At 39.6% G+C, this 26,631-nt stretch overlaps 1 protein-coding gene across 8 annotated transcripts in view; it reads right to left on the bottom strand.

Annotated features, from left to right (window-relative positions):
• The window catches only part of macf1a (microtubule actin crosslinking factor 1a), a 155,239-nt gene extending 129,584 nt beyond the window's left edge, over positions 1-25,655 (bottom strand). For 7 of the 8 annotated variants that reach the window (XM_057354515.1, XM_057354520.1, XM_057354524.1 and 4 more), the window contains exons 1-2: positions 25,442-25,655; positions 21,053-21,284 (exon numbers count right to left, since the gene is read on the bottom strand). In XM_057354515.1, the coding sequence (XP_057210498.1) occupies positions 21,053-21,272 (220 nt within the window). In that variant the 5' untranslated portion in view covers positions 21,273-21,284; positions 25,442-25,655. Of the gene's footprint in view, positions 1-13,944; positions 14,724-21,052; positions 21,285-25,441 lie in introns of those variants that run through there. The other variant, XM_057354516.1, reaches the window with a different exon arrangement.
• Between the last annotated feature and the right edge of the window lie 976 nt (positions 25,656-26,631).

Genomic DNA, 26,631 nt, shown 5'->3' with positions numbered 1-26,631 from the left:
TTCATAAGCACAGCAAGCAACCATCTGGTTTCCTCATAGAAGAGAGACAGCATCCCTGTGAAATACGGAGCAGATTTCTCTCCACATTTCACACCAAAACACCTTCCATTATTAATTACCACCGGCATATTTCGTCTATCGTAATCTATTGTCAACATCATCATCCCAGTCATGGAAAATTGGCTTAAATGGGCTCATGACTGACAAATGGCCGAATGAGTTTTTGGCAACGGCAAGTAACAGATGAGTTTTATAAAGGCATGTGCAGGCAGCCACACCACAATTAGGAAATAATCTAAACTGCTAAATTATAAAGAACGGGATATGGTCCAAATAAAAACACAACAACGGGTGGCCAAGATTGTGAATACGGAACTCATGAGAAAACGTCTCACAATGAAGCGATGCATGGAGATAACTTGATCAGGATGTGAAGTAACAAGAAACGGAGTAAATCTGAGAATGCTGCATTAGTAAGACATGGTCTGTGATACAGACAGGGACGGTGTAACTATACATCAGAGGATGGTTATTAGATTGTACCACTGTAAGTGTCCCACACCCACTATTTGCACAGTTCCATGCGGGCCCTTTGGGAACCAATGCACGCGGGACTCCAAGATCAATGTGTGAGGGGTCAAAGGTCAAAGAAGGACCTCAGATATTCCTCTCCAGATGGTGCAATCCATCTTTTTAACTGACACACAAGCACAAGTCAATATAAAATTAAACTTAATTAATCTACGTTAATGCGATGGTTAAACAGGTTACCTGGTTAAGATGGATAGAAGACGGTCATTTCACTGCATTAAATATCCTTAAGTAAGCACATTCCTCTTTGTGTGAATGTATAATTAAATAACAAATGGTGTTAAAATAACTGTCTGCAGAAGAGCATCTCACTAGAGGTGTGGCTGATGTAGGGTGTGAGTCGAACCGCTCAAAGCAAAATCTGTACTATTTATTTTAATGCAAGTGTGCAAAACTACGTGTTTTCAAAAACTAACTGGTGGGTTGTCTGAATAGTTGACTAATCATTGTAACCTTAAAAGTAACCCATCATGCTTTCGGACAGCAGCACTTCCAGGTGCAGTAAATGCAGATGTTTTAGGCGTCTGTTTCAGGTATGCAGTTAGTCTACCATCCTTAAAGACTCACTGAACACGTCAAGACAAGAAAATGCAAACTCAGGCGCATCAGCAAAACACACATCCTAGATGTCAAGATGTTACCAGGCTGACAAAATATGCACATGATATTACACAAAGTTTGTAAATAAATTCTCAACATTTTTTGATGCCTATAGAAGATTTACAAACATTTACAAATATCTTAATTTAGGAGAATCCTGTGGCTACATAAAGTTACTGAATATTTCAAAACCTGCAGACATAGACGGACCAGAGATGTGCAGCCAAGACTGTTTCTACTCTGAGGACAGTAAGTTGATATAGACCAACACAATCTCATGGAAAAAAAACTTAACTTTTACGATGTGGCTAATTTTATTTGTATGAATTCATACAATCTAGTACGAATTGCTTCCACGCCTCTGACGTTAGGGTTAGGGGCAGGGTTTAGAATCACTTTTTTCTAATAATCGCACAATCATTTTTTTTATAATTCACAACAAACAAATTCATACATACAGTATAAGCCACCTTGTAAAATAGTTAACAAACTCCAGTGAGTTTCAACGGTACCACCATATGCAAAATAAAGAGACCACTCCAAAATTATTTTCAGTTTTCTAAATTTACTCTAGACGGTTTCAGCGGCAACAACATAAACAAACGTTATGTGGCCCAAACTTAACTTTGGGAAGACCTCTTTATAAAAATAGACTGCAGACATCGATGGACCAGAGATGTGCAGCCAAGACTGGGTTTCTACTCTATGGACAATGTCACATTCTACCTCTTCACATTTTGACCTGCAACTCACATAATCAAAAATTGGGACCCTGACTTCAGTTACCAAACCAAAAAGACATTCAGCTTTTTATAGAGCATCATGTCATAAAATATTAGCGTCATTATGGCCCATTGACTTCACGCAGGCAGCTAAATCTGAGGTTTGTTTTAGAGTGATATTTGATGTTTATTAGCACTGGCAGTGGAACAGACTAGAGCTCTTCGGCAGGGAAAGGTCGAGGGTTGAAAGTGGGACAGACTGATGGTGCAGATGCTGAATTGGATGGGCTCCATAAAACAGCTTCATCAGGAGAGAGCGATTATGTTAGGAGGATCTGAGGTGCTTATACAAAGGTCTGTTTTCAGAGTAAACCCAACGGTGAAGACTACTGCTTGTTTAGTGTTGTTTGGTTACCAACGTTCTTCAAAAGATCTTCTTTTGTGTTCTGCAGGAGAAAGAAAGTCATAGGTTTTGAAAGACACGATGGTGAGTAAATGAACGAATTTTCATTTTCGGGTGAGCTATCCCTTTAAGAACAAGAACATGTGGCGACTTCCTCCTTCCCGTCACCTCCCAGAAGTCTCGCTGTTATTTCAGGAATGCAGCTCTGGCCCCACTTCTGTTTCCAACTGCCTTCTGCTATGTCACCCTGACCACTCCTCTATTGCAACCCCTGCTGCAGGGCATATATACAGTGTGCAGAGCTGTTTTTAGCCAGACACCTATATTCACATCTCTCCTCAACACATCACATAACATTAACAGCCCACTCACACAGAAGAGAAGCGTCTCTCGCTGTGCCATATACGCACTCACACATTCAAGGAGAAACGAAAGTCATTTCACGGTTCTTCTTTCAACCTTCAAAATGTTTTTTTTTTCTTTCTTCCATTTCACATTTCTTCCATTCTTTTCCTACTTTCTACTTCCTGCCGTTTCTGCACTACTCCAAGTAAAAAAGGGCATAAAAAGATGAAAGATGTAGGGAGATGCACAACAGATCATTTTGGTCCACTAAAACGTAGAACACTTTGCAGTGTTCCATTTCTGCATTCAAAGGAAGTCACATTCAGTCTACCAACCGTCAACTCAACGGGTGATCGATTATCATAAGCACCCACCTAACCCAGATGGACGGGGGTTCTCCTTCAGCTGAAGGACTGCCTGAACCCCCTCTTCTTTACTGACAGATCCCGACGTGCAAAACACATCAACAGAACTCAAGCCAAACATTCAAGACCATACCTGAACAAGAGTCATCAATCTTTCTATAAGGTCTGTCAAGAGACATAACCACATCAGACCATAATGTGTTCAGCTTGAGCCAAAGAACATTAGCTACAGGCATTACATACAGACAGTAACTGACTATACTGTTCAGAGCAGCAACGCTAGCAAATTTTGCTGAGCGTACATTTTCACTTTTCAACTTAGCTGATATTTATTTTCCATTGTGTGAATACAATCAAATATTACGACATTTCCATTAATGTAATACATTTTTATGTAGAATTAATAACATTTTACCTAGCATAGGTTTGCAATGATCTAGGGCGGATATTCATGAACTCATTTTGCTGAATATATGACAGAAGTTTCTGAACACCTGAATGCTGAGCAGACATGGACATTTCAATGTATTATTCTGTTCATTTCATCAAGAGTCCACACCATCTGCCATTCCATTATTGCCATTTCCACTATTGCCATTATATTGACAGAGCCAATTGCGAAGCCAGCATCTTTAGAAACACCTAATTGTCATGGTTCTGCCCCATCTTGTCTTGCTTTTCTTGACCTAGTGGCAGAATCATGACAGAACCTCTTGTTTCATGTGGAGAGAGGCGTTTTGACCCTGTTGGTCTTCCATTCTCCGGTGTCGCGTCTCTGTTCCCGCCTCTCTGTTTCGTCTCCTTAGTTGTATCATTAATTAGTTCATGCCCCGCACCTGTCCCTCTTGATTTGTCCCCTTATTTAATGCCCCTGTGTCCTCTGTCTTGTGCTGAATCATTGTACTCTGTCGTGTTTCGTGTGGGTGAGTTCTTGTCCTGTTAACTGTAGCTTAGTCTTGTGTAATATGTTGTAAATGTTAGTCTTTGTTCTTATTATACTCTTGTTTTACTCCCTCGTGGGTTTTTGTTTGTTCAGTGTTATAATAAAGTGTTATTATTTAACCCCTTCACTACCTGCCTGCAATTGGGTTCTCCCTTCTTGTCAAACCCTGACAGAACGAAATAGCCCTACTGAACCCAGCAGGCAGCTAAGACCCAGCAGACAACCAGAGGCCATTTTGTCCAGGAGAAGTCACCATGCCCACATACTGTTTAGGCTCAAACAGAGGGGCATTCCCCTAAAGGACTTTGCCATGGACTTCTTGTCTGTTGCGCGATACTCGGGGTTCAACGAGGCCGAACTAAAAGTGATCTTTAACAGCTGCCTCGATGAACCACTTGAACCCGCGGATTTTCGCAGGCTGAGACACCTAGGCTTCGTAGACCAGGTCCAGCACTTTCTGGACCAAGAGGAGGCCAGGGAATCCTCCTTGGCGGAATCGTCCGCGAGGCTGGCATCTATTCCTGAGGATCGGGCTATGCAGATCGGGGTGTTGAGTCTCACCAACTCGTCCTCCTCGCCCCCTGCAGCCTCCCCACCACCCACCAGTCTCCGTGGACGGCGCCGACGAAGGGAGTCGTGGGACTCACCATCTGATTCCTCCAGTTCAGGGATAGTCGGGCCCCCCACCACTTCTCTGCAGCCGGCCTCACCTCCCAAGGGCCGGTCTAAGAAGAAGAAGTCAAGGAAGGGTCCAGTATCCAGTCCGGTGTCCAGTATCCTGCCCAGCCCCGGTGCAGGCGACCTGTCCGACATCCAGTCCGGCATCCAGTCGGGTATCCAGTCCGGTGTCTAGCACTGTATCCAGTTCGGTGTCCAGCCGTGTGCACAGCCCGGTGCAGCAGGGGGCCAGCCCGGTGCAGCCGGGATCCAGCCCGGTGCAGCCGGCGGCAAGTCCGGTACAGTGGGCGTTCCAGCCGGCCTTTTCCAGCCGGCAGTCCGTCCGGTCCCTAGCCGTGTGCCGCCGGCAGCCAAGTCGGCCGCCACCAAGTCCCCTAGGACTCCTACCACGCGGGCGTCCCCGGGGACTAAGACTATTCCCCCATACCCCAACCCATTTGGACTCCCTCCCGTGAACCCTCCCATGTTTGTTGTTCTTATTGACGCACCCCAACCCAAATGTTGTGATTACCTGTCTGCCCCTGATTGTATAGTCTATGACAAGAATTTGCGTCTTTGTTCCCGCCCTCTCGTTCCTCGTTAGCCTTCCATCAGTGTTTCATCCCCCACACCTGTTCCCCTCGTTATCTTCCTTTGTTTGTAACCCTATAAAGTATCCTCTTGTCTATTGTCCTGTGCTAGTTCGTTTGTAGTGTTTCCGTGTCGTGTGCCTTAGACCGTACTACGTTCTCAGTGGATTACCTGTTTGTGCTGTTCCATGTCCTCGTCCTGCCTATCAACTGGATATTATTGTGTTTCGTGGATTTCCTTACCTGTTGGATTATATACCCTGTCTTTGTCTAATTGCCGTGTCTCTTGGTCCTGTGTTTGCAGTCCTGTACTTCGTGTGAGTTTTAGTTTAATCCTGTTCTTTTGTTTTTTGCCCCCTCGTGGGAAGTCTTTTGCTTCAAGTTTTGTATTATCATTAGTTCTGTTCCCGTTTACTCCCCCTCGTGGGTTTTTCTTTGTTCAGTGTTATAATAAAGTGTTATTATTTAACCCCTTCACTACCTGCCTGCAATTGGGTTCTCCCTTCTTGTCAAACCCTGACACCTAATATTATAAACTAAGAGATACACCAATATATAGGCCTATAATCGGTATCGGCCGATTAGCGAAGCATCAATAGTTTGATGTTCAGTATTAACTCTTTCCCCGCCAAACACAGAATATTCCGGGTTTTATGAGTTTTATAATTTTCTTATATGAGTTTTATAATTATTTCAGCTGTTTAATCGAAATCAAGATGAAGAAACCTACCCACATTTAAGAGGTGATAAAAAAGAACCAAGGAAGATAGAAGAAAACTGTTTTTTGTTTGTTTAAAAGCAGGGACTTTTTCATTTGGTATATTGTTTGTCCATATATTCATTTTAGTGAAAACGATAAAAAATGCTGCCGCTGACTGGCAACTTTTAAAACAAAGTCTGGCGGGGAAAGAGTTAAGAGTTAGAGTCATTAGCCTATATGAATACACTATAATAACAGGTCTTTAGAATATAGTTAATGGGAGTTAATATAACCATATATCGGTATCGGCGGAGAAATTTCATATCGGTGCATTTCTACTAAGAATTTGTATTTCTAAGAAGAAACAGAACAACATTCACTGAAACAGAGCAACAATTTGGAACGTCCAAAGCCTGAATGTCTAAAACAGTTAAAATAGAAACACTAAAAACTAAATTAAAAAACAAGGAGTCTCATTGATGGTGACTTCTATTCAAAGACGTATTTGTCTCTGATAATTTTAGCCGTGTCAATTAGGAGTAAGCTTGTTAATGCAGTTTTAGGCAAAAACAGATTACCACTAATTATTGCTACTAATTCCACTAGCGGTAAAAGTGTGGAGGATGAGAGAAAACAAAACAGTCTCTGGGTTTCCAGACCTGCCAAATGTGAAGACAAACAAAAAAAATCGGTGACATCACATACAATGTTTTGACATAATCCAGGTCAGCGTCCCGGAAACAGGAGAAGCCTCACGTAGCATTATACAGCCACCAAAAAATTAAGAGACAACTCAAAAATTATTTTTTTCAGAATTTACTATTGTAGGTATGTTTTAATAAAACCATCATTTTTGTTTCTAGTGACAAAAAATCTCACACACAAAATAAGGGACCTCTTCTGCCAAGCGTCCCAGCCTACATCTAAAGTAAAATAAAGCCATGGAGTGCAGCCTGGCCAATGTGCAGGTGAATAGATGTTGCTCATATTTATATATAAAGTATTATAAGAATACTTTTGTGGGCAAGAAAGATTAAGACTGCCGCATCAGAAGGTCTGGCCGGAGGGCACACGATCAGGAAGAGGGATTATGCACAGGACTGATTTGAATGGCAAATCTCACCGCTTCAACGCAAATAACCTCTTATTACTCTCCGGACCATCAGCGGTTCATTTATAGCATTACGTGAGAAGGTACGATCACGAATACTTAATTACATACAATGGCTTTTCATACGAAGAGCCTATCAGTCCAATTTCATGCAAATGTTATGAGGAAATTTGCCGGCCTCAGTGAAGCGCTCTCGGCATTTCCTTTTCAGAATTCAATTTAGACTCAATTAGGTGATTTTTCTGAGCTTAAAATACTCACCTGTATGGACACTATGTGTAATGTAATATGGGTTTAAAGCACCCTCAGATCCACACCCTGGCCTGATGTGAGACAATCCCAGCATTCACTGGTGTGGCTGTAGGATCAGATGCCACCACAATCACCGGGCAACATTCCCACCACACATCTCAGCTGACAGTCATGCGTCTAAATGTTCTCACATACGCACCACAGAGATCTGACAAAACTAAACTATCAAATGCAGGCCAATGCATCTACATGATGCTTCACACCCACAAATAATAGTGTGGCCTAACACAGCACATACATTGTTCAAACATATATTACGAGACATGAGAGGTGCCTGAACAATGCATGTACCATGACATCCAACTGTCATTAGCCCTTTAATGCAAGAATTATGACATCATTTTGGATTAAATCATAAAAACAAGATTTTAACTTTTATTCACACATTTTGACATAGTTATACATACCGTGACATACAACAGCTTGTCACTAGGTGACGGTGGATAGGATGATGCACTAATGTCCCATGGAGTTGCTATCAAAACCCATGACATGCAAAAATCTGGCTTTTTGAATGGTTGTCTGTCCACTGTAGCGACCTCTATGAGTAATAGAGTGCTGTGGTACCATGGTAATAGAGATTTTTTTACAGTATGAATCACCATGTTTAATCATAACATTCCAAACATTTTTACAGGCAAAGCCAAAATTATTTTAAGGAAAGTCTTAGCATTCGGCAGACATATTTGCCAAGGACATACAGTCAGTATCTATCTTTCAAATGGGCTAGTTGCACAAGATGGCGCCAGTGAGCTTTTACGACGCCAGAGTCTGCAGACTAATTTCCGGTCGTATAACACTATAGAGTTGTTTTGGCTTAAAGAAAAGCTCAGCAATGTTAAGAGGACCCATCGCTAATATATTACTTCGTTTTACACCCATATTTGCAGGCCAAAAATCCTCCTTTTCCCATACAGTGTTATGCCCGAAGTATAGTTCCCTTTTTACCGGTACGCGGGGGACAGTGTACAGTGCGTGTGACGCAAATTTCGTCATCAGAATAGTATGCACGTACTGTACGTGCACCGCCGGAATTTTGTTACCTTGCACAGGAAGTGCATGCACATTCCATTTCTTGCAGTAACCACCAGGTGGCAACCCTGTTCTGGGAGCATCGATTCAAGGTAGTAGAAGAAAACCTGACCCCTGTATGCCCGGAGAGGTATTGCAATATGTCGTAATGCGCATGTGTCAAAACCCGTGTGTATGCGTATGAGTCAAAAGCAGTATACTTTGCAAGGCTGTGTGTTCGGCTGTGTGCGTATGTAGGGCTGTGCACGATTAATCGTGATTACCAATAAATCATGCTGAAATCGAGCTGGCTCGATTATGCAAGGCATCGATAATCTTTTTATGCGTAGCTTGTCCGTAGGAAATGCTGCTCGATCTAAAAGCAGTGCGAGTTCGAGTCGCTTATAACGTGCATTTAAAAAAGCAACAAACGTCAAACATGATCATTATAAATATACTTTATTATCATGAAAATACCCGAGGAGGCTTGAGGAACAGTGATAAAAAACATGTCCTTAGGCATTTCCTAGAACTACGCGAGTTATGGTCTTCTTCTGCAGTGCGTATTTGGAGTTTCTGCACGAGAGCGCCCTCTGGCTTTCGGGTGCAGCAGCATTTTACCGTACTTCACTCACAAGCTGTGCATAAATCACGTGATATATATTTCGGTTAATCGTGCACAGCCCTACGCGTATGCTCGCGTACACGTAAAAAAAGAAGTTTGCCACAGGCTTTATATGACCGGAAATTACTGTCCGACTCTGGCATCCCAAAAGCTCACCGGCGCCATCGTGTGCAACTAGCGAATTGCTTGCTAAGGTCACAATTATTAGAATTATACTATATTTCTACCATTTCAAGTAATAAACCAAACATCAACTGGATCATAAATTAAGTCTTTAAGAACTGACGATTAGCTCTTTGAACATTAAGGTGGGACTTGCTTTGCTAGAGCGGTTATATTAAGCGCCACACTTGTCCCCATTCATAGTACAAGAACTGTGGTGTACTGGTACTAACTATAATTTTTGGCACAGCTCAGGGGCCTATACAATTCCATGAATGATGATTCATGATTGTGACCAGAATGAGCACATGCTGATAACAGCAATGACATCATAACAAAGAACTGTGTAAACTTTTCTTAAGATTCTGTTTGACTGTTGTGTTGTTACAACAGAAGTGAGAAGGGAGTGATCTCAAACCAGCTCCCTGTACCTCTGACACTCAGGAGAACATGTGTTTATTGGCACTAGAATGTGTTAAAGAGAGGATGAAACATACTTCTAGCCTTTCTGAACTTATGTCTGGAAACGTCAGGATGACTGATAGAGCTGAAAGGACTGAAACAAAATCTGTATGGAGTTCCTTCCTACAAGCACAGACACAACCTTCAAAAGCAAAAGAGGATAAAGTGGATGTCCCTCAAACACATACTCACACAGGTGCTTCCCGCCACGTGAAGCGGATAAAGAAATGTCATGTAATTTCAGATTTTCACATTTAAAGGAAATTTCACCCAAAAATGAGATTTCCTGTTGTTACATACCAGTAGGTGATATTTTTCTTGTGGAACACAAAAGTAGACAAATTTCAATGCAACATCATGTCCAAAAAGCACATTAAAAATAGTCTGTATGATTCATGCTCCAAAGCTTTCAAAGATATACAACAGTCAGCGAGTAAGTCATTTCAGGACAATTTGACTGAAAATCACAAAATGAGAAAACTCTATGAAACTCTATGAGTGTCATGGGAAACAGTACATTATAATATAATTCAATATATTATCAAATCTAAACTAACCGTATTCATTTATATTTTTTTAGACTATGGACAATCAGCGAGCAGAAAATACAGGAAAAGGAAGCATACAGAATGAAAGGGATTAGAGACAAATCCTCACGAAAGGAAAAGTTCAACACAGCAGACAATGTTGGATGACTTTACGTTGCATGTGTAATTTTACAAAACACACACATTGTGAGTTGCAATATGTTTGCATATATTCTATTTGGGCTCTGTTTTTGTGACAAGCAAAAGACAACCAGGGCTTTTCTGTGATCATAAATCAATATTTCTCCAAGCCACCCTGACCTCACGCTTTTATTACAATCTTCATGATTTATTCATGATCACGATACGCACATCTTCCACAGAAGCCTTGCAGTATCACAGCAGAGTATAGCTCAGTTTTGCTCGTTTTATTTGCCCTGTTTATCTTTTTTTAGCCAGAAGCACTGTGCACTGTGTGTGTCTCATAGAGCCGGGTACTAAAGCACAGCGGCTGCAGTCAGAAATCTGAACATTTAGCCACCATGCATGATTGTCTTCGAGATTAGCATCCAGTGCCCACCAGCAGCACTCAACACGGCCAACTCACACACCACAGGGAGTCTTACATTCATTAAACCTGAGGAAACACTGTTAGAAGGGCTAGAGATATCAAATCAAATTGAATCAAGTCAAACACAGTTTAGCAGAAAGTTTATGAGACTAGAGCGAGAAAGAGATACTGCATTTAAAGACGCAAGAGCACTCCAGAGTTTCGACAATAGCTGAAAAGAAAAATCCATGCCAGCCAAATTACAAATGACAAAAAATGACAAACACAGAAAGTGACATGAACACAAATCTGCAAACTCTGTCTTCACAAATTGTTTGATTGTCCAAACGTTAAGACACTTTTACACACAACTGCCGAATTAAACCTGCAATGCAGTTAGTTCATATACACAGACATAACACGTCATGCATTATTTACAATACTGCATGTTTCCCAAACATAGCCAGCATATGAAGTACAACTGCATTTCATTGACAAACACAAGAAATGCAATTTTGAATATTAAAATTCCACCCTAGATGTGCACCAGAGGGTGTCATATGACCAATGACAAAGAGCCTACGCCATGTCGGCTAACTTCCTGAACCAAAGAGGATCTGCGCTCAGACGGCTTTTCTCCCACAGACACTGTCAGGTGCTGCTGCAGAATGTGGCCAAACAGGAAGTGCAAGGAGGGAAATCCTGCAGCGCTGCAGCAGGGGAGGAAGAGAGAGAAAGGAAGAATGCTGTGGAAGAGAGAGAGGCCAAGGCTGAAGCTGCATGTACTCATGGACACCACAGTCTACCGTGAGAGCTGGGAAAATGACAAGAATTCAGGGGAAACTAGGCCACGTGGAAAGATACAGTCGTAACGACCTGTGTCTCTGGCGTTTATATGCCTCCGTGTTCTGCCTCCAGCTCAAATTCCCCTTTTAAACCAATATTCAATAGAGAAACACTGCAGAAGGTTTGAGAACTTAAGGAATCAAATGATGCATTTCGACGGCACAGGCAGCTTACAAACAGTAGACACAACTTTTGGGTGTTTACAGCACAAACACAGAAACTGACGAGACAGGCAGACGCTTCCTTTCAAGCTGTCACTTCCTCTGGTTCACTGGAGGAAACGGACACCAGTGTTTGTATTGGAGGGTCACTGGGATCAGGATCAGTGCCTGTCTTTTAATAGTTAGAAATGCCTGACTGCCTGTCTCGTGTTCTGACTCATGATTTTGTGACATTCACTTTTGGAACATCAGCTGAACTTCGACATCCTGCTATTGTCTCTGAGCTTCAGTGAACTCGATGCATATGGAAAAACAACCGGGGCTCTAGAAAACATACAAACATGGCCTGGAGTCTTCAGCCTCTCATAAACATGCACTCCCATACAGTGTCTTCTGAATTATTAAATCCCCGTATCATGTGTCTAACTCAGATTTCAGCTAAATGACACCTTCTTCAACAAGCCACCAAATCCACATTTCTCATATTTCTTCTTCTATTCTTAATGGAACTGCCACAAGTGACACAGCTGAAGGCTTACAAAAACATTCAAGAATTTACACATTTTTCCCCAAGCATGACTCCTTATGTTTCACTGTAAGCAGTGGGGATGTGGCCCTGGTATGGACAGTAAACTTTGACAAAACTATATGCTATGACATTCAACTCCTTCATTCATCTGTCAGACAGCAGTTCATCCCTGGTTGACCCCATGCACTAAAGACAGAGTTACATAACAACACCACACAAAAAACATATCCGAGTTCTGACATGACTAACATAATCACATATTTAAACATTACTTAGCAGCGAAACCAAATCACAATAAATAGGTGACATAAATGCCAGATTGAGAGTCACTGAAGCGTCTAAATCCAAATGTATTGACCTTTGACAAAGCCGGCCGGAAAAGAAAAGCTGAAGCCGCCTGAGTCAATACAACGCCCGTTTGAAGAACAAGAATAAATGTGAGAAATAAAATTGAATAAATAAAGAAAGTTGAGGGTTGCATGATTCGGATCTCTATGCCCTGGTCTCATTCTTCAAAATAAAACAACTCCCTTGGCATCCGCTTTAAAATTTCTGTTGGCTAATGTGGGTGTAATGGCATACAATTAATTAAGTTTGATTTAGCACGCACTCCCAAGAAGTCAGGGAGAGAGAGAGCACTCCTTCTCATATTAGCCTTGTTGTTTTAAAAGTGTTTTATTGGCAACATGTCAGTCAAAGGAAATATGTGTAAACATTCATTTGAAACGACGTGCAGAAGAGTGAAAGGACTAGCATGCATTACCACATCCAATTTCTAAAGCCGTGTGCCTTATAAGAGATTTCTCAAAGTAAAAAATGTACTCTTAACGATTTACATGACATTATTGGTTATCATTACCTTATGGAGTTTTTCACATTAAAAAAAAAATACATTTATAATTTTCCAAGAAAATGTACTTAATGTCGAATTGGGTATGCTTAATAAAAGGTTGCATTTTTTGTGAAAAACATGCTATAAAATTGACATTTTTAGGCTGTTACGGTATTGAGATTGTTACGGTCTTTTTCAAAAATGTGTTAAAGGTTTGAATTTATTGTGTTTAAACATAACAGACCTTTTAAATAATTTCAAACATGATTAAAAAATCATCTTGGAAGACAAGATTTTGCCCATTTATTGACAATGCTGTTCATGAAATGAGCCTTTCAGTGCTATGCCATGCCCGGCCCCGGTCCCTGGCCCCTACAGACTGGCATTTCATTACAATAATCAATAATTAAAAGGGCCCCTTTTCATCAGGGCTCCATCACAGATGCTCCTAGAGTCAACTGGCATCACTTGCTCTCTCTTTTATTTTCCCATCACGGTCAATTTCATTTGAAGCATCCATATTTCAGAGAGCCACTGTCATTAGTACAGTACATCAGCCCTTCCAAAGCCCCCCAGGGTTCGCAGCTGTCCATCTCAACGCAAACCATTACACATCTCAGACAGCAGTACAGGACACGCCTGGACATTGGTGGACTACTAGACAAGCTCGGACACTCTTGCTGATCACTGCTTTGTATCTCCTAGTGTTGCATTCAACTACAAAACATCAAACGTGTCATTAAAAGTACTGCATAAGACTGCACAACAATTTTGGAAATCTGCTGTCACAAACGTACCCATAGATGTGCCAACAACAAATAAACACCCGCAACAACAATCGCATTCAGACGCCCAAACTGTAAATAATAAAACAGTAAGGCGCGTTATTGACTATCTCACCTTTATATCTCTCCAGGACATCCTCATACGCCTGTGCGAACTCTTTCTCCTGAGAGTGATTCGCCGGCAGCAAGCCCGGGATGTAGCCGGCCATAGCGCTTCTCACTCCCGCTGGCCGACACAGAGCGGCCCGCTGACAGAGTAATCCAGACCGCCGACACCAGCTGTCAAATCCCGCGTGTGTTAAAAATCCACAGTGGATACCGGTTTATCCACGCTTGAATATCTTCCTCTCACGCGACGTATTCTCGTAAACACTGTATATGAAATCTCGTGAAATAGCTACTTATGACCGACAAAACAAGATTAGATCAATAAAAACACGTATATATCTATCCTTAGTGTAAACGTTAGCAATCATATATGACATTTAAATGTTACAAACGGTTTAAATCTAAACGCATGACAATATAAACCCATCGTTCATTGGTTTAGATAAGAATCCCAACGGATGTCGTATTTAAAGTCTATTGTAGCGCGTCCGGGCCGGTGATTGGGTTTATATGTGCGTGTGTGTGTGTGTGTGTGTGTGTGTGTGTGTGTGTGTGTGTGTGTGTGTGTGGTGGGCGGTCCGTTCGGCTCTCGCGAAAGCAGATACGAAGCCTCAATGAAACGGTATCCGGACAGCGGTGATTATATTCCTTTGTCGGTGCAGTCTTGACTCGCCAGTTCCTCCTATATAATCATTATCGGTTGCGCTTCTCCTTATCCATGCAGCTCAATGTAATGGCCGCTTTCTATAATGATCACACGGCGTGTGTGCGACTCCTTCACTCCTCCCTCTCTTCTCCCCGGAGCGAATGGGCTTCAGGTTTCTCTATTCTTCCCGCAGTGGCTGCGCTCTCCTTCTCCATCCCTCCCTCCTTACAGCCACGCCAGGCACTTCCAGCACTGGAAATCTATAGTGACAATGGCTGATAGTACTGGGCGCTGATTCTTGGGGTTTGTCTCCCCCTACTGGTCAGAATGGGAAGGTGCAGGACGCGGAGGTTTCTCACTCAGTGCCGTAATCAGATTTGCGGCCTTTTGTGCTCAATGATCATCAGGTAAACCGCCATCTAAACACTTCAAAGTCCATGATTTGATTCTTATGGGATTTCTTTTTATCAGCTAGTTGTTACCGTACATTACATCCCTTTACTCTTTCTTTATATTGTTATTTCACTGTTTATATCAGTGTTTCTCAGCCAGGGGGCCTCAACAAACCAGATTTTAGGACGACTTTTTCAAATAAGCTAAAAAAACTAAAAATAAAGATATTTCCTAGAGTTTGGTCATTGTTACAACAAATATAGGCCTACTTTATGGCCCGGTTTCACTGACAAGGCTTAAGGTTAGTCCCAGACTAAAATGAATGTGTGACCTGTCTTAACTAAAATAACTTGCCCAGAAATTTCTTAAAATATATCAGTGCCACTGCCATTGTTTTGTCTTGAGATGCACACCAGTAATGTATTCTAGGTATTTTTATAAAAGCGACATAAATATCTTAATTTAACTAAGGCATAGTCCTGATTTAAGATAAACTGTGTCTGTGAAACCACAGACAAGGCTTAAGGCTAGTCTCGGACTAAAAGGAATGTGTGACCTGTCTTAACTGAATATAACTTGCCTGGAAATATCTTAAAATATATCAGTGCCATTGTTTTGTCTCAAGATGCTCACCAGTAATGTATTCTTCTAAGGCATTTTCATAAAAGCGACATAAATATCTTAATTCAACTAAGGCATAGTCCTGGCTCAAGCTAAGCCGTGTCTGTGAAACCGGGCCAATATGTTTTTTGTTTTGCCAAGCTCTAGAATATGTTATTGGGTAGAAATTGTTATTTGAGGGGCTTTTAAGTATTGTTGTGGCCAATGGAGGAAGTAAAAAAAGGTTTGGATTCACTGTTTTATATTATTATATTGTACTGCTATAGAATGCCAGAGCCTCACATCAAGCATAATGTACTAAAGCAATAAGCCCCAAGAAGCAGTGGGTTACTCCCACTGCAGTGGGTTACTCCACTTCGCGTCGTGCCACAACGCCCTTAGCTGTTATAAAATGCACTGTAACCCACTGCTTCGCGGGGCTTATTGCTTTTATAAAACGGTTATTATGTTATCGTATTTCAAGAATTGCTTAGCAAGGTTTCATAAAATAAAATAAAATAAAGTAAATAAAATGATATTTAGGCTATGTGGTGCAGTCAGCCGTTATATATTGGGGTATTTTATAACGGCTTAGAACTCTGCTCAGCCAATCAGAATCAAGGACCAGAACTGACAGTTTTATAAAGAGTGATTTTGATATCTTGTGCATATGACAAATAAACCTGAAACAACCTTAAAAGTACACCCAAAACACAATTCCCACATTTATACTGTGAAATAACAATAGCTTATTTACCAACAAAGCTAAAGATGCAGTATGAGTATGAGTATGTTTACATGGACTGATGTAACTAAGACCAAAACCCTGACCTAGATCACGGCCACATTTATCAAGAAGTCTCAAGATCTCAAAGTCAAGATTTCTAACCCTGCTATCAAGCAGTTGGTGGCAAAGAATAGTGTTTAGCACAGGAAAGCCTTCATTAACCAGCTTGAACTATTTAAATTGTTGAACAATCATGGATATTTACTTTGGCTTTTGCTGTTTGGTTTAAATACCGAGTCTTGTCACTGAATAAATGTAATAGTATGGGACATTTATGTGACACAAACCCCCACAGATACAGAGGCTCTCATAAAACATTGATAGCATGCTTACATCTCAAGCTAATGTTATAAACAGTTTGACCAATTTTCTCTTCATGAGCTGGGACAAGCATCCCATATATAGAGAGTAGAAGTAGCAGTTGTCTACAGACAGAGCTGATAGTGAGCAGAGAGGTGAATAGCAGCTAGCTGGTATCATCTATAATCATCTTGTGTAGTGGGATCCAAACTTGACATGAGGTTAAAAATATTTTGTTTTTCTCTAACAACCTTCGCCAAATAGATTTTGTATCACATGCCACCACACTGTAAAAAAAAACAATAAAAAACGGAAATTGGGGCACCAGAAAAATACTGTAAAATATGAAAAATTACATGTTTGTCTTGTACATTTGTTATCATATTTAAAGAATTCTGTAAAATTACATTATATGTAAAAATCTGTAAAAATAATAACAGTAAAATTCTGTAAAATTACAGTTTTGATGAAATTAATTATGTTAGTTGCATTATAACATTTTAGTTGCTAATGCAAATTCAAATTGTATTAAATTAAAAATACAGTTAAACTGATTTTATCTGACATATATTCATTAAGCTAAATCTTCATTCATCTTAAATATATCACCCATAGGCTTAGTTATCAATTTAAGAACTAGAAAAACATTTTAGCATACCAGCTTATGTTTAAAAGGAAAATAATTCAAAGCAATATATTCCACCACTTTCAAGTTCTCATTAAAATCCTCTCATTCTTCTTAGTCACACATAAGAGCTTACAAAGGCACTTGTACACACAAACCAAGCAGCCTCTGTGACCTGGAAGACACACATGACCCTACAAAGAGTCCAACAACTGACAGCCTGACAGTGGATATTGCTATTGGCCTCACGTGTCCCTAAAACACACTCTATTGCGGCACATGGCAGTTAAAGACAGCATCATATTTAAATAAAAGAAGTGCTCATCTCTAATCACAAGTAAAGTTTCATCTTTATTTTCCTTTTATAATAGGATTCCTTAGAATTCTTATAATAGAATTCCTTTATAATCGCTGTCACAACATTCTCCTTTCATTTTCTCAGATCTACAGAACAGAATTATGCATAATATTTTAAGTCTCACTGTTATTGTGCATTATGTCTGAAGTTAATTTCAGTGACAGAGAATCCGTTTACAAGATTTGTATTTATATAGATCATTAAATCATTGTTTTTCTCATACAAATAAGTAGGAGAATCTACAATTTGACTTTGCGCAGATCCAACAATTCTATTTATAAAACGTCTGTCTCATTGTCTGTACTAAGATACCAAAGGAAAGCACATTTGATTTTTTTTCCTACTCTGTTGGTGGGCAACAACAATAAACCGTGACTAAACAGGAGCAATTCAGTGGAAGTCCATTGGCAGTTCTATGAAAGTGTTTTTTCCATTGTGACCCTGCCTGTCAAAACAGATTTCAAACGTGTGAAGTTATTGCTTCATCAGTCTCTTATCCTCTTTCTTCAATGTGTGCAGGGATTTACACAAACTACACTCGAAGGTAAGCGGCAGCGGCCACCCAGCCTGTAAACTTTCTGTCATTGCAGCCTATTTATTTATGAATTTATAATTCATTTCACCTGCGTAAACCCAGAGTTAAGATCTGTGTACACGGCTCTGTTTGTGTTTGGACGCTTACTGTGTTTTCTAGGCAACTGTCATAACTGATTTGCTACATGCCATTCCAAGACGAAAGTGTTTTAAATCACATACAGTACATCTCCCTTCCTCTTTATTCCGCCCTGGATGCTAACCGCTAACCACGTTTGATATACCATCTTCCAATTGTCATCCTCTGTTTTAAAGCTTGTCCTTCCATGCCCCCTTCCTTCCATTGTGATTTCCTTCATTTTTTTCTCTATATTTCTTTTAACCAACATTAAAAAACTGCTGCTTCTTTTTTACATCATTCTCAAATTGAAATTCAAACCATCTTGCTAACTGTACTTCACTATTTGTTTATCGGGCTTTTGCTCTTTTTGAGTCCCTTTCCCAGTTACTTCATAGCCATGGAAACAAGGGGGACTGGAAAAGCAAACAGGTAACCCATGGCAACAAGGAGGGAGTTGAGGGAGCCAGAATGAGTCGCCCTTTGAGCTGCCTGAGAAAAAAGGGTAATTATAACAGATATAGGCAGTCCATTAGACAGCTCTGCATGCAAATAGTAGGTGTCCAGGATACTAATAAGCACAAGCATACAGATTTTTACACTCCTTTGCTATACTTATAATAATTTGGGAAAGGTTTTTAAAAATACAGGCTTAAATAAGTTCATTTCTGTCGGTTTTTATACTGGTTATTTTATTCAGCTTATGGTTATGCAAAAATGCGAGTAGCTTAGAAGAGTCAAAGTTCTCCATTGTCAACAAACATCCCAGACAAAAAAATGTCCCAATTCAGGAATACAAGTTAAACACATGGCAATAAAGCCGTGAGGTTAGGACTGGCAAAGAGAATTCTGGAGGCTGTAGTTTCTGCACAGTATTACAAATGTGCTTTGAGTAACCTAGTAAAAAATGACTGAGGTTTCCTCACGCTCCTTCCAAAACATACAACCAGAAGCAAAAATAGACCTACATACCACTCGATTTCGATTCACTGTTTGGTTCAAGATTACTTAGAAACACAGACACTGTCTGGCAACCCTAATGAAATCAGCAAGAAATGTCAGGCAAACAGCTAGCAAAAGTGTCTTGAAATAGTTTAGCTTCCAACACTCTGCCTCTCTATTTCTCTTCCGGGTCCAAAGGCAGTTTTTTCACACAGAACTTGATCCTCATACGCAGCTGCATGCAAAAAGTACGGAGTCCCAGACTTTGTCTATCTACAAAACAACAGATGTGTTTCTCGCCAACCTCAGTCCATTGCCAGATTGCTTTTATTAAATCATGTGACACACTGAAAAGTCTACAGTGCAAACCAAGGGTCAATTGTTCTTATATTTTGTTTGAAGCCTAAATATGATCTCTTTATAAACACATACCGAATACTGACTTGAGAACCACTAGAAAAACGTATATTTTGCATTTTTCTAGTTGTTATTAACATAATTTGAGTAAGAAACGCCAATGAATTTCGGATTTCTTAGTATTTGTTACATTCCCAATTTGCTTTAATGATATCATGCACTCAAGATTGTATGGAAAACCCGATGATTTGTTACTCAATTAAGATTTCAATAATGTTTTGCCAAGAGCATCATGTGTAATCTGACCTCTTGTATGAAGTAAACCAGGTCAATGTCAAACATTGCTTTGAATTTATTTGACTAGTGACCTACAGTACGCAGAGCTGGTTAGTAACTGATTACTTGTAATCTGGATTACATAATCAGATTCCAAAAATCAAGTATTTATAGTTGAATTACAGTTACTTTTTTATTGTTACAGATTATATTACATAGATTACGTTACATAATATTTTTTAATTTTTTGGTAAGCCTACCACTTAACTGTTAAGACAAACAACCAACCCACGATAGCGAGTCTGACATGTTTATGTTTACAAGCATTTTGTTTACAACCCACGATAGCGAGTCTAACATGTTTTTGTTTACAAGCATTTATGTTCGCTATGTATTGTTCAAGAACAGTGTTAATCTTCACAATCTAGCAACAATAATACTATGATTTGTGTGATTAGAGCAAATCACAACATTCATTGTGAAACTACAATAGTCATAAATCCAAATAGGTTTGTGCTGCTGAGTTGTCCATGCCCAGCATTCACAATATATCATCTATTTTCAAAACTTTTGTTCACAAAGGTAATAGTTGTGAAAAATATTGATATATTCTCTATTGTTTCCATTGGATTTTGTATAGGATAATACAAGCACGGGCGGGTGATAAATTTGATCTTTCACTTGATTTCACTTCCAAACTGGATTTTGTTGTAAGGCCTTTATTCTAATCTTTAACTAATTTTTTGTAACTACATGTATTGCAATCATTTAGTATAAAGGCCTTTGACCAACTTCTAGTACTTCATGTACTTTTATAATTTAATATAATTTTAATGTTTTAAAATTTAACAAGAAAATTGTTGTGGACACATAGATACACCAGGTAAAGATAAAACAGACACTTGTAAACAAATGTAATCCAAATGTAATCAAAAAGTAGTCCGATTGCATTACAAGAAATGTGTAATCTAAGGGATTATGTTACTGACTATAAATTTTGCCTTGTAGTTTATAATCAGTAACTGATTACAATTCCCAAGTAATCTACCCAGCTCTGCCTATACGTCATATCTACAATATAACTTTTATAAAACATAATTTGTAAATCACAGTTTTCCAACGTGGTCTCAGACGTTAACTGTAATTCTCAGACCCTCCACTTCCTGTCAAATCTCCTACCTGCTACTCGCACCACCGCCCTCTCCGCTGGGTCCAGCACTGAGTCCTGGCTCTTGCGCTTGCGTCTCTCGTGTTTGGATAGGTTCCACGGTAGTGTATCGCCTTTGGGCCCTGTGCTGTGGGCACAGGGCGAGAGAGAGCCCCCCGATCTCTCGCTGCGGAACGAACGCTCGCTCATATACGAGCGCTCGCTCAGGCTCTCCTCGTCTGAGGAAGACATCTCGCCAGGGGCCTGGGAGGAGAGACAGGAGTAGTAACAGGGTAAGACGGGAAAAATAAGGTCAGTACAAAATCAGAAGCGTGCAAGATACTTTTTAATGTGAGAGTTGCATTATTTATCACCCACGGGGCTATTTAGCACAACAATGATTACAAAATAATAATGGGGGAATTATGAGCTAACTGAAGAACATATAATGAAAATGAACATTAGAATAAGTGATACTTTTACGAGATCACGTCTACATCGCTGACTCACTCCACCGATGATGATGATGATGATGATGAGAAAGGAAAGTGGCAGGGCATTGATCTGCCTTCTGTTACAGCACTGTTAGATCTTGATGTGTATTGGACATTCCATTTGGCCGGGTCAGAGCTCTGAGATGTGCATACCTCTGTGATCAGCTGGAAGGAATGAGGCCCATGGGGGCCTGAATAGGCTTCTGTCCATCACAATACTTCACACAAGCTGAACTTATCAATATAAGTGAGCTCAATGGAAGTTTCTGGAGATTCTCTCTCATGTCCAAACTACTCACATTAGTCATGAAATACTTAGTAGCTTAGCTATGGCTACTGGTAGGTAGTTTATTTTAATTGTGACGTCTTTAAAAATGTCCTTATAGCTGTTTTCTCTATAACAATGTCTGAAATAGGGGTATCCAAGCTGACGTAAAGAAAAATCAAGTGCATTATGGTATCTTTACATCATGTCTAGCGTCACGTTTTTGTCCATTACAGCCGTGACGCAAATACGCGATGAGCTACAATTCATTAGCAACGTCTGGAGTAGACATGGTGTTATAGTTATGTTTGTTTCAAATTTTAGATTTTTAAATCATTTTCAACGTGAGTTTTGATTTAATAAAAGAGCTGTAACAAGTCAAATGAAAAAATGTAGATTTTTATATCGTTTTCTACATGATTTGTGATTCAATGAAAGAGCTGTAACAAGTAAAAAAATTCAAATTTTTATATCATTTTCTAAACAAGTATTGATTTAATGAAAGAGCTGTAACAAGTCAAATGAAAAATGTTTGATCTTTAGAACGTTATCAGCATGAGTTTGGATTTAGTGAAAGAGCTGTATCAAATAAAATTAAATATTTTGAATTTTTATATGACTTTCAACATAAGGTTTGATTTTATGAAGATTAGATTAGATTTTAGATTTTTAGATTAGATTTTTATATAATTTTCAACACAAGTTTTGATTTAATGAAAGACCTGTAACAAGTCAAATGAAAAATTTTAGATTTCTATATCATTTTCAACAAGTAAAAAGAAATATTATACTTTCTTATTAGGGCTGTCACAATATCAGATTTTCATGGCACGGTTATTGTGGCCAAAATGATTCGCTGTGGCTGTAATATCACGGTATCGTACCTGTAGTTCAGTGGTTAGAGCATGGCGCTAGCAATGCCAAGGTCATGGGTTCAATCCTAGGGATTGAACATACTCATAAACAAATGTATAATTCGCTTTGGATAAAAGCATCTGCCGAATGTACAAATGATAATATTGCGGTATCTATTTAAAATTCTATTTCAAGTTTTTTCTTTTGTTTGTCAAAATACGAGTGTAGGGAGGCAGTGAAAGAGTTTGTAACCATTGTGGCTCTCATAGCACATTTTTAAAAGGGTGCTAAATTATTTATAATTTATCGACATGATTTTTTTATATCACAATTATTTACACTACTTCTACACTGTGAGAACCCTGTTTCACACAATGAAATGAATATACAAGAAAGTGTCACAGACACAGGCTTGAAAAAATATGAGCGGGAACAAACTATGGTTTGTTTATTTATGAGCGAACTTTAACTAAATGTAATAAAGGTTTTAGGATTTCAGTATCGTAAACCACACAAATATCAAAATTAAACTTAACTTAGAAATTGAATCACGCTGAGAAGTCCATTATGTGAGTATATATTTCCTGCATGTATACAGAGCCCAGTCTTTATTGTTTCTCCAGATCGGAAGTTCACTGTGAACTGCTGAATCTAGATCTTCTCGCCATCCTGCTGCTGTCTGACAGCATGGTGGTTTTGTGGCAGCCAACAGATATAAATAGAGGCAATGCTGGATTCAAAACCTCACTGTGTCATTATGCCAGTGAAGGAAAACGAAAAAAAAATCTCTCTTTTTTGTTTCTTCAAACACTATTTCATCGCTCATTTCTTTCTTGCCAGCACACTAAGTCAGTTCACGGCAGCTGCACGCACACAATGCACAGCGAGCTGCTATGTTGATTTAAAGTCTCTCTACAACTGGCTCAGCGTTTGCACAAAGAGCCAAATTTCCCACAACGTTCGCCAAAGCATGTCCCAGAACAGTCTTAATATTGCACCACCGCTCCATTTCTCTCAGACAGAACTCATACGTTTGTTGAACGGGACCGGTGGCGTTTTTCTTTTTCTGATGTTTATACAACATGTGCAAAGATGTTCTCACGTCCATTCACCCTGATGCTGTTATGATGAGTAAAACTGACACCGCAGACTGCAGACACACTTGCTGGGAAATAGGAACAGTATTGGAGGAGGGGATCTTCTGTGATCCTCTGCATTGTTCAGAGTATTGTGTCATATTGTTACTGAAAATGTGACATATAATCTGGGAGTAATATCATTTGGTCAAGCAATCAGTGTGTTTAAAAGGGATAGTTCAACCAAAAATGAAAATTTAGTCATCATGTATTCTCATGTCATTACAAACCTCCATTAAAGGGATACTTTTACCCCAAAATGAAAATTCTGTCATCATTTACTCACCTTTGAGTTGTTCCAAATGTGTATAAATGTCTTTGTTCTGATGAACACAGAGAAAGATAGTTGGAATAATACTTTTAACCGAACAGATCTCAGCACCCATTGACTACCGTAGTAGGAAAAAAACAATGGTAGTCAAAAGTGCCCCAGAACTGTTTGCTGTCCTGCATTCTTCAAAATGTCTTCGTTTGTGTTCAACAGAATAAAAAAAATGATAAAGTCATTTTTCCTACTATGGTAGTCAATGGGTGTTGAGATCTGTTTGGTTATAAAAGCATTCTTCCAAATATCTTTCTCGGTGTTCATCAGAACAAAGAAATGTATACACATTTGGAACAACTCGAAGGTGAGTAAATTATGACAGAATTTTCATTTTTGGGTGAAGTATCCATTTAACTTCCATTGTATGGACCCAAACCACTGACACATTTCTCAAAATATCTTCTTTTGTGTTCCACAGTAAAAAGAGTCACATACAGGTTTCAAACAACACGAGGGTGAATAAATGATGACAGAATGTTCATTTGAGGGCGAACTATCCTGTTAACAGCATCCGTTTTGTGTCCCTCCCTATAGAATATGAACTGACCTGCTCACAAAAGTTGAGTGGATATGGAGCATTGTGAATGTAAGAATAATAGTATTGTGTTTATAAAATCTTTAGTTATTGCTAGGTTCTATTAAAAAAAGAACAAGATTGTTTTATTAAAAGAAAAACAAGAAGGCATTGCCATCTCCACACAACACAGGACTGACAACCATCTGTGGATGTTGTTACACTTCGACCTCATACTGCGATTTTGCTTTCGACCAGAAATGCTCGTGATCACGAAAATCCACTGACAAGAGTCGTCTACATTCAGTCCTCTCTGGAAGAAATGAATGGATATTCGCCATTCCTAAAGAGGAAAAGATCGATAAATATTTGTCTAGTAACGCCCCTTCAACGCGTACCACGGCTGCTGCAAGTAACGGATCTCGTGCTGTAAAATCACATTAGAGGGCCGCATAAATATGAGTTGCGTTTAACGGGAAATCTGACCGTAATGTGGCGGAAGCCAATGAGAGTGACCACAGAGATGCAGCACGTCTTTGTCCACACAGAATAACGGGTTTCTGTGGAGGTCCATTCATGCAGGCGATGAATGAATAATCATAAACCACCTTTTTCTGTAATTCATTAACGTGAGAAATTCCCACATCGCTCCGCGACATGCTTTTAAGATGTGTAACATTTTAGTTCACCATTTAGTAATTAAACGTTGATGCTTGAATTTAACATTATAGCACAGATTAAACGCAAGGGATATGGTGACACACTTGGGTTAGGGGCGATGATTGTAAGACACCCCGAGACAGAATAAAGATGGTCATTTGGACCTTCTTACCGTATAACGGCAACTCCCGTTAGCGCGCGCGCAGGGTGACAGAGGCGGAGATGCGCTAGCTCTTAATCCCGACAAACACGCCTTTGAGCCGGCCAGAGGAACACAGCTTCTCTCGGTTCACACCGAGCCGGTAGCGGAGTAGTACGGAGATTGTGATTCGGTAATGGCTGTCTATTCCCCTCCTTTCATATCCCTCCTTCTCTCCCGCTCTCTCTTTCTCAGCCCCCTCCTCCTCTTCCTCACTCTCTCTTCTCATCCTCCCTTTTGGCCCAACCCTCTTTAATGATGATGGTGATGGCTTTTAATGAAAAGCCATGAATAAAAACCGCGATTTTTATCAAACTACAAGACTTAAGTCTGATAGATTCAATAAAAACATTACAGAGAAAGGTTTGGAAGTCAGATTAAGATTCGACATTTTTATTGATTTAAAAATATTTCATAATCAATTCATTTAAAAAGTCACTGCTGAAAAAACAATACAAATTCTAATAGTTTCTATACAATACATTTAATAAAAAACCAGCTACCCTTAAAACCATTACAAAATTCGTTCAGGTAGTGTGTTTTAGGTGTTATTCCAGTAGAATTTAAAATAATTTCTATTGATTCACATTGGCTGGATAACATCCCATGCACCAATAGAACCCAGCACATAACCAGTAGAGATCCACAGAGACCATTAGGCTATAGTTTCACTAACACCAGTACAATTCCAATGATAGCCATTACATCCGTTAGAATTTCTCTTTTCTCTTGGAATATTCTTCTGGAAGTTATGTTTTATCTCAGGTTTTCTCAAGGTTATTTATTGATAACATAAACGAGGCAATATTCTTTATTCTTTATCTTGACCTTGTTCAAACACACAAACAGATTTCAGAGCAGTTTTAGATCTGTTTTGTTCCTCATAGCTCCGTATAAAAGCTGCAGTGGAATTGTGACAGTGAAGGATTAACTGCTGTTGGTGCAGATCAAACAAAAGCCATCACAGAAAACCAGCCAAAAATACCAGTGGAACAACCCGTGGACATTCTTTCCCTAATTTGTATTCCAATAGGATGATTATTATGTGAAGGCAAATCATGTCAGTTCTAAAATGCACTAGACCTTACAGTCAAATTAATCATCTAGAGAAAGAGTTGGTTTATAAACTTGAAAAGGCTTAATTGAACCCTTGTGATGGTTAG

Source organism: Triplophysa rosa, linkage group LG16, assembly GCF_024868665.1.
Source record: "Triplophysa rosa linkage group LG16, Trosa_1v2, whole genome shotgun sequence".
NCBI classification, from domain to species: domain Eukaryota; kingdom Metazoa; phylum Chordata; class Actinopteri; order Cypriniformes; family Nemacheilidae; genus Triplophysa; species Triplophysa rosa.
The sequence above is the reverse complement of the archived record's forward strand: the minus strand, read 5'-3'. Positions and strand labels throughout refer to the sequence as shown.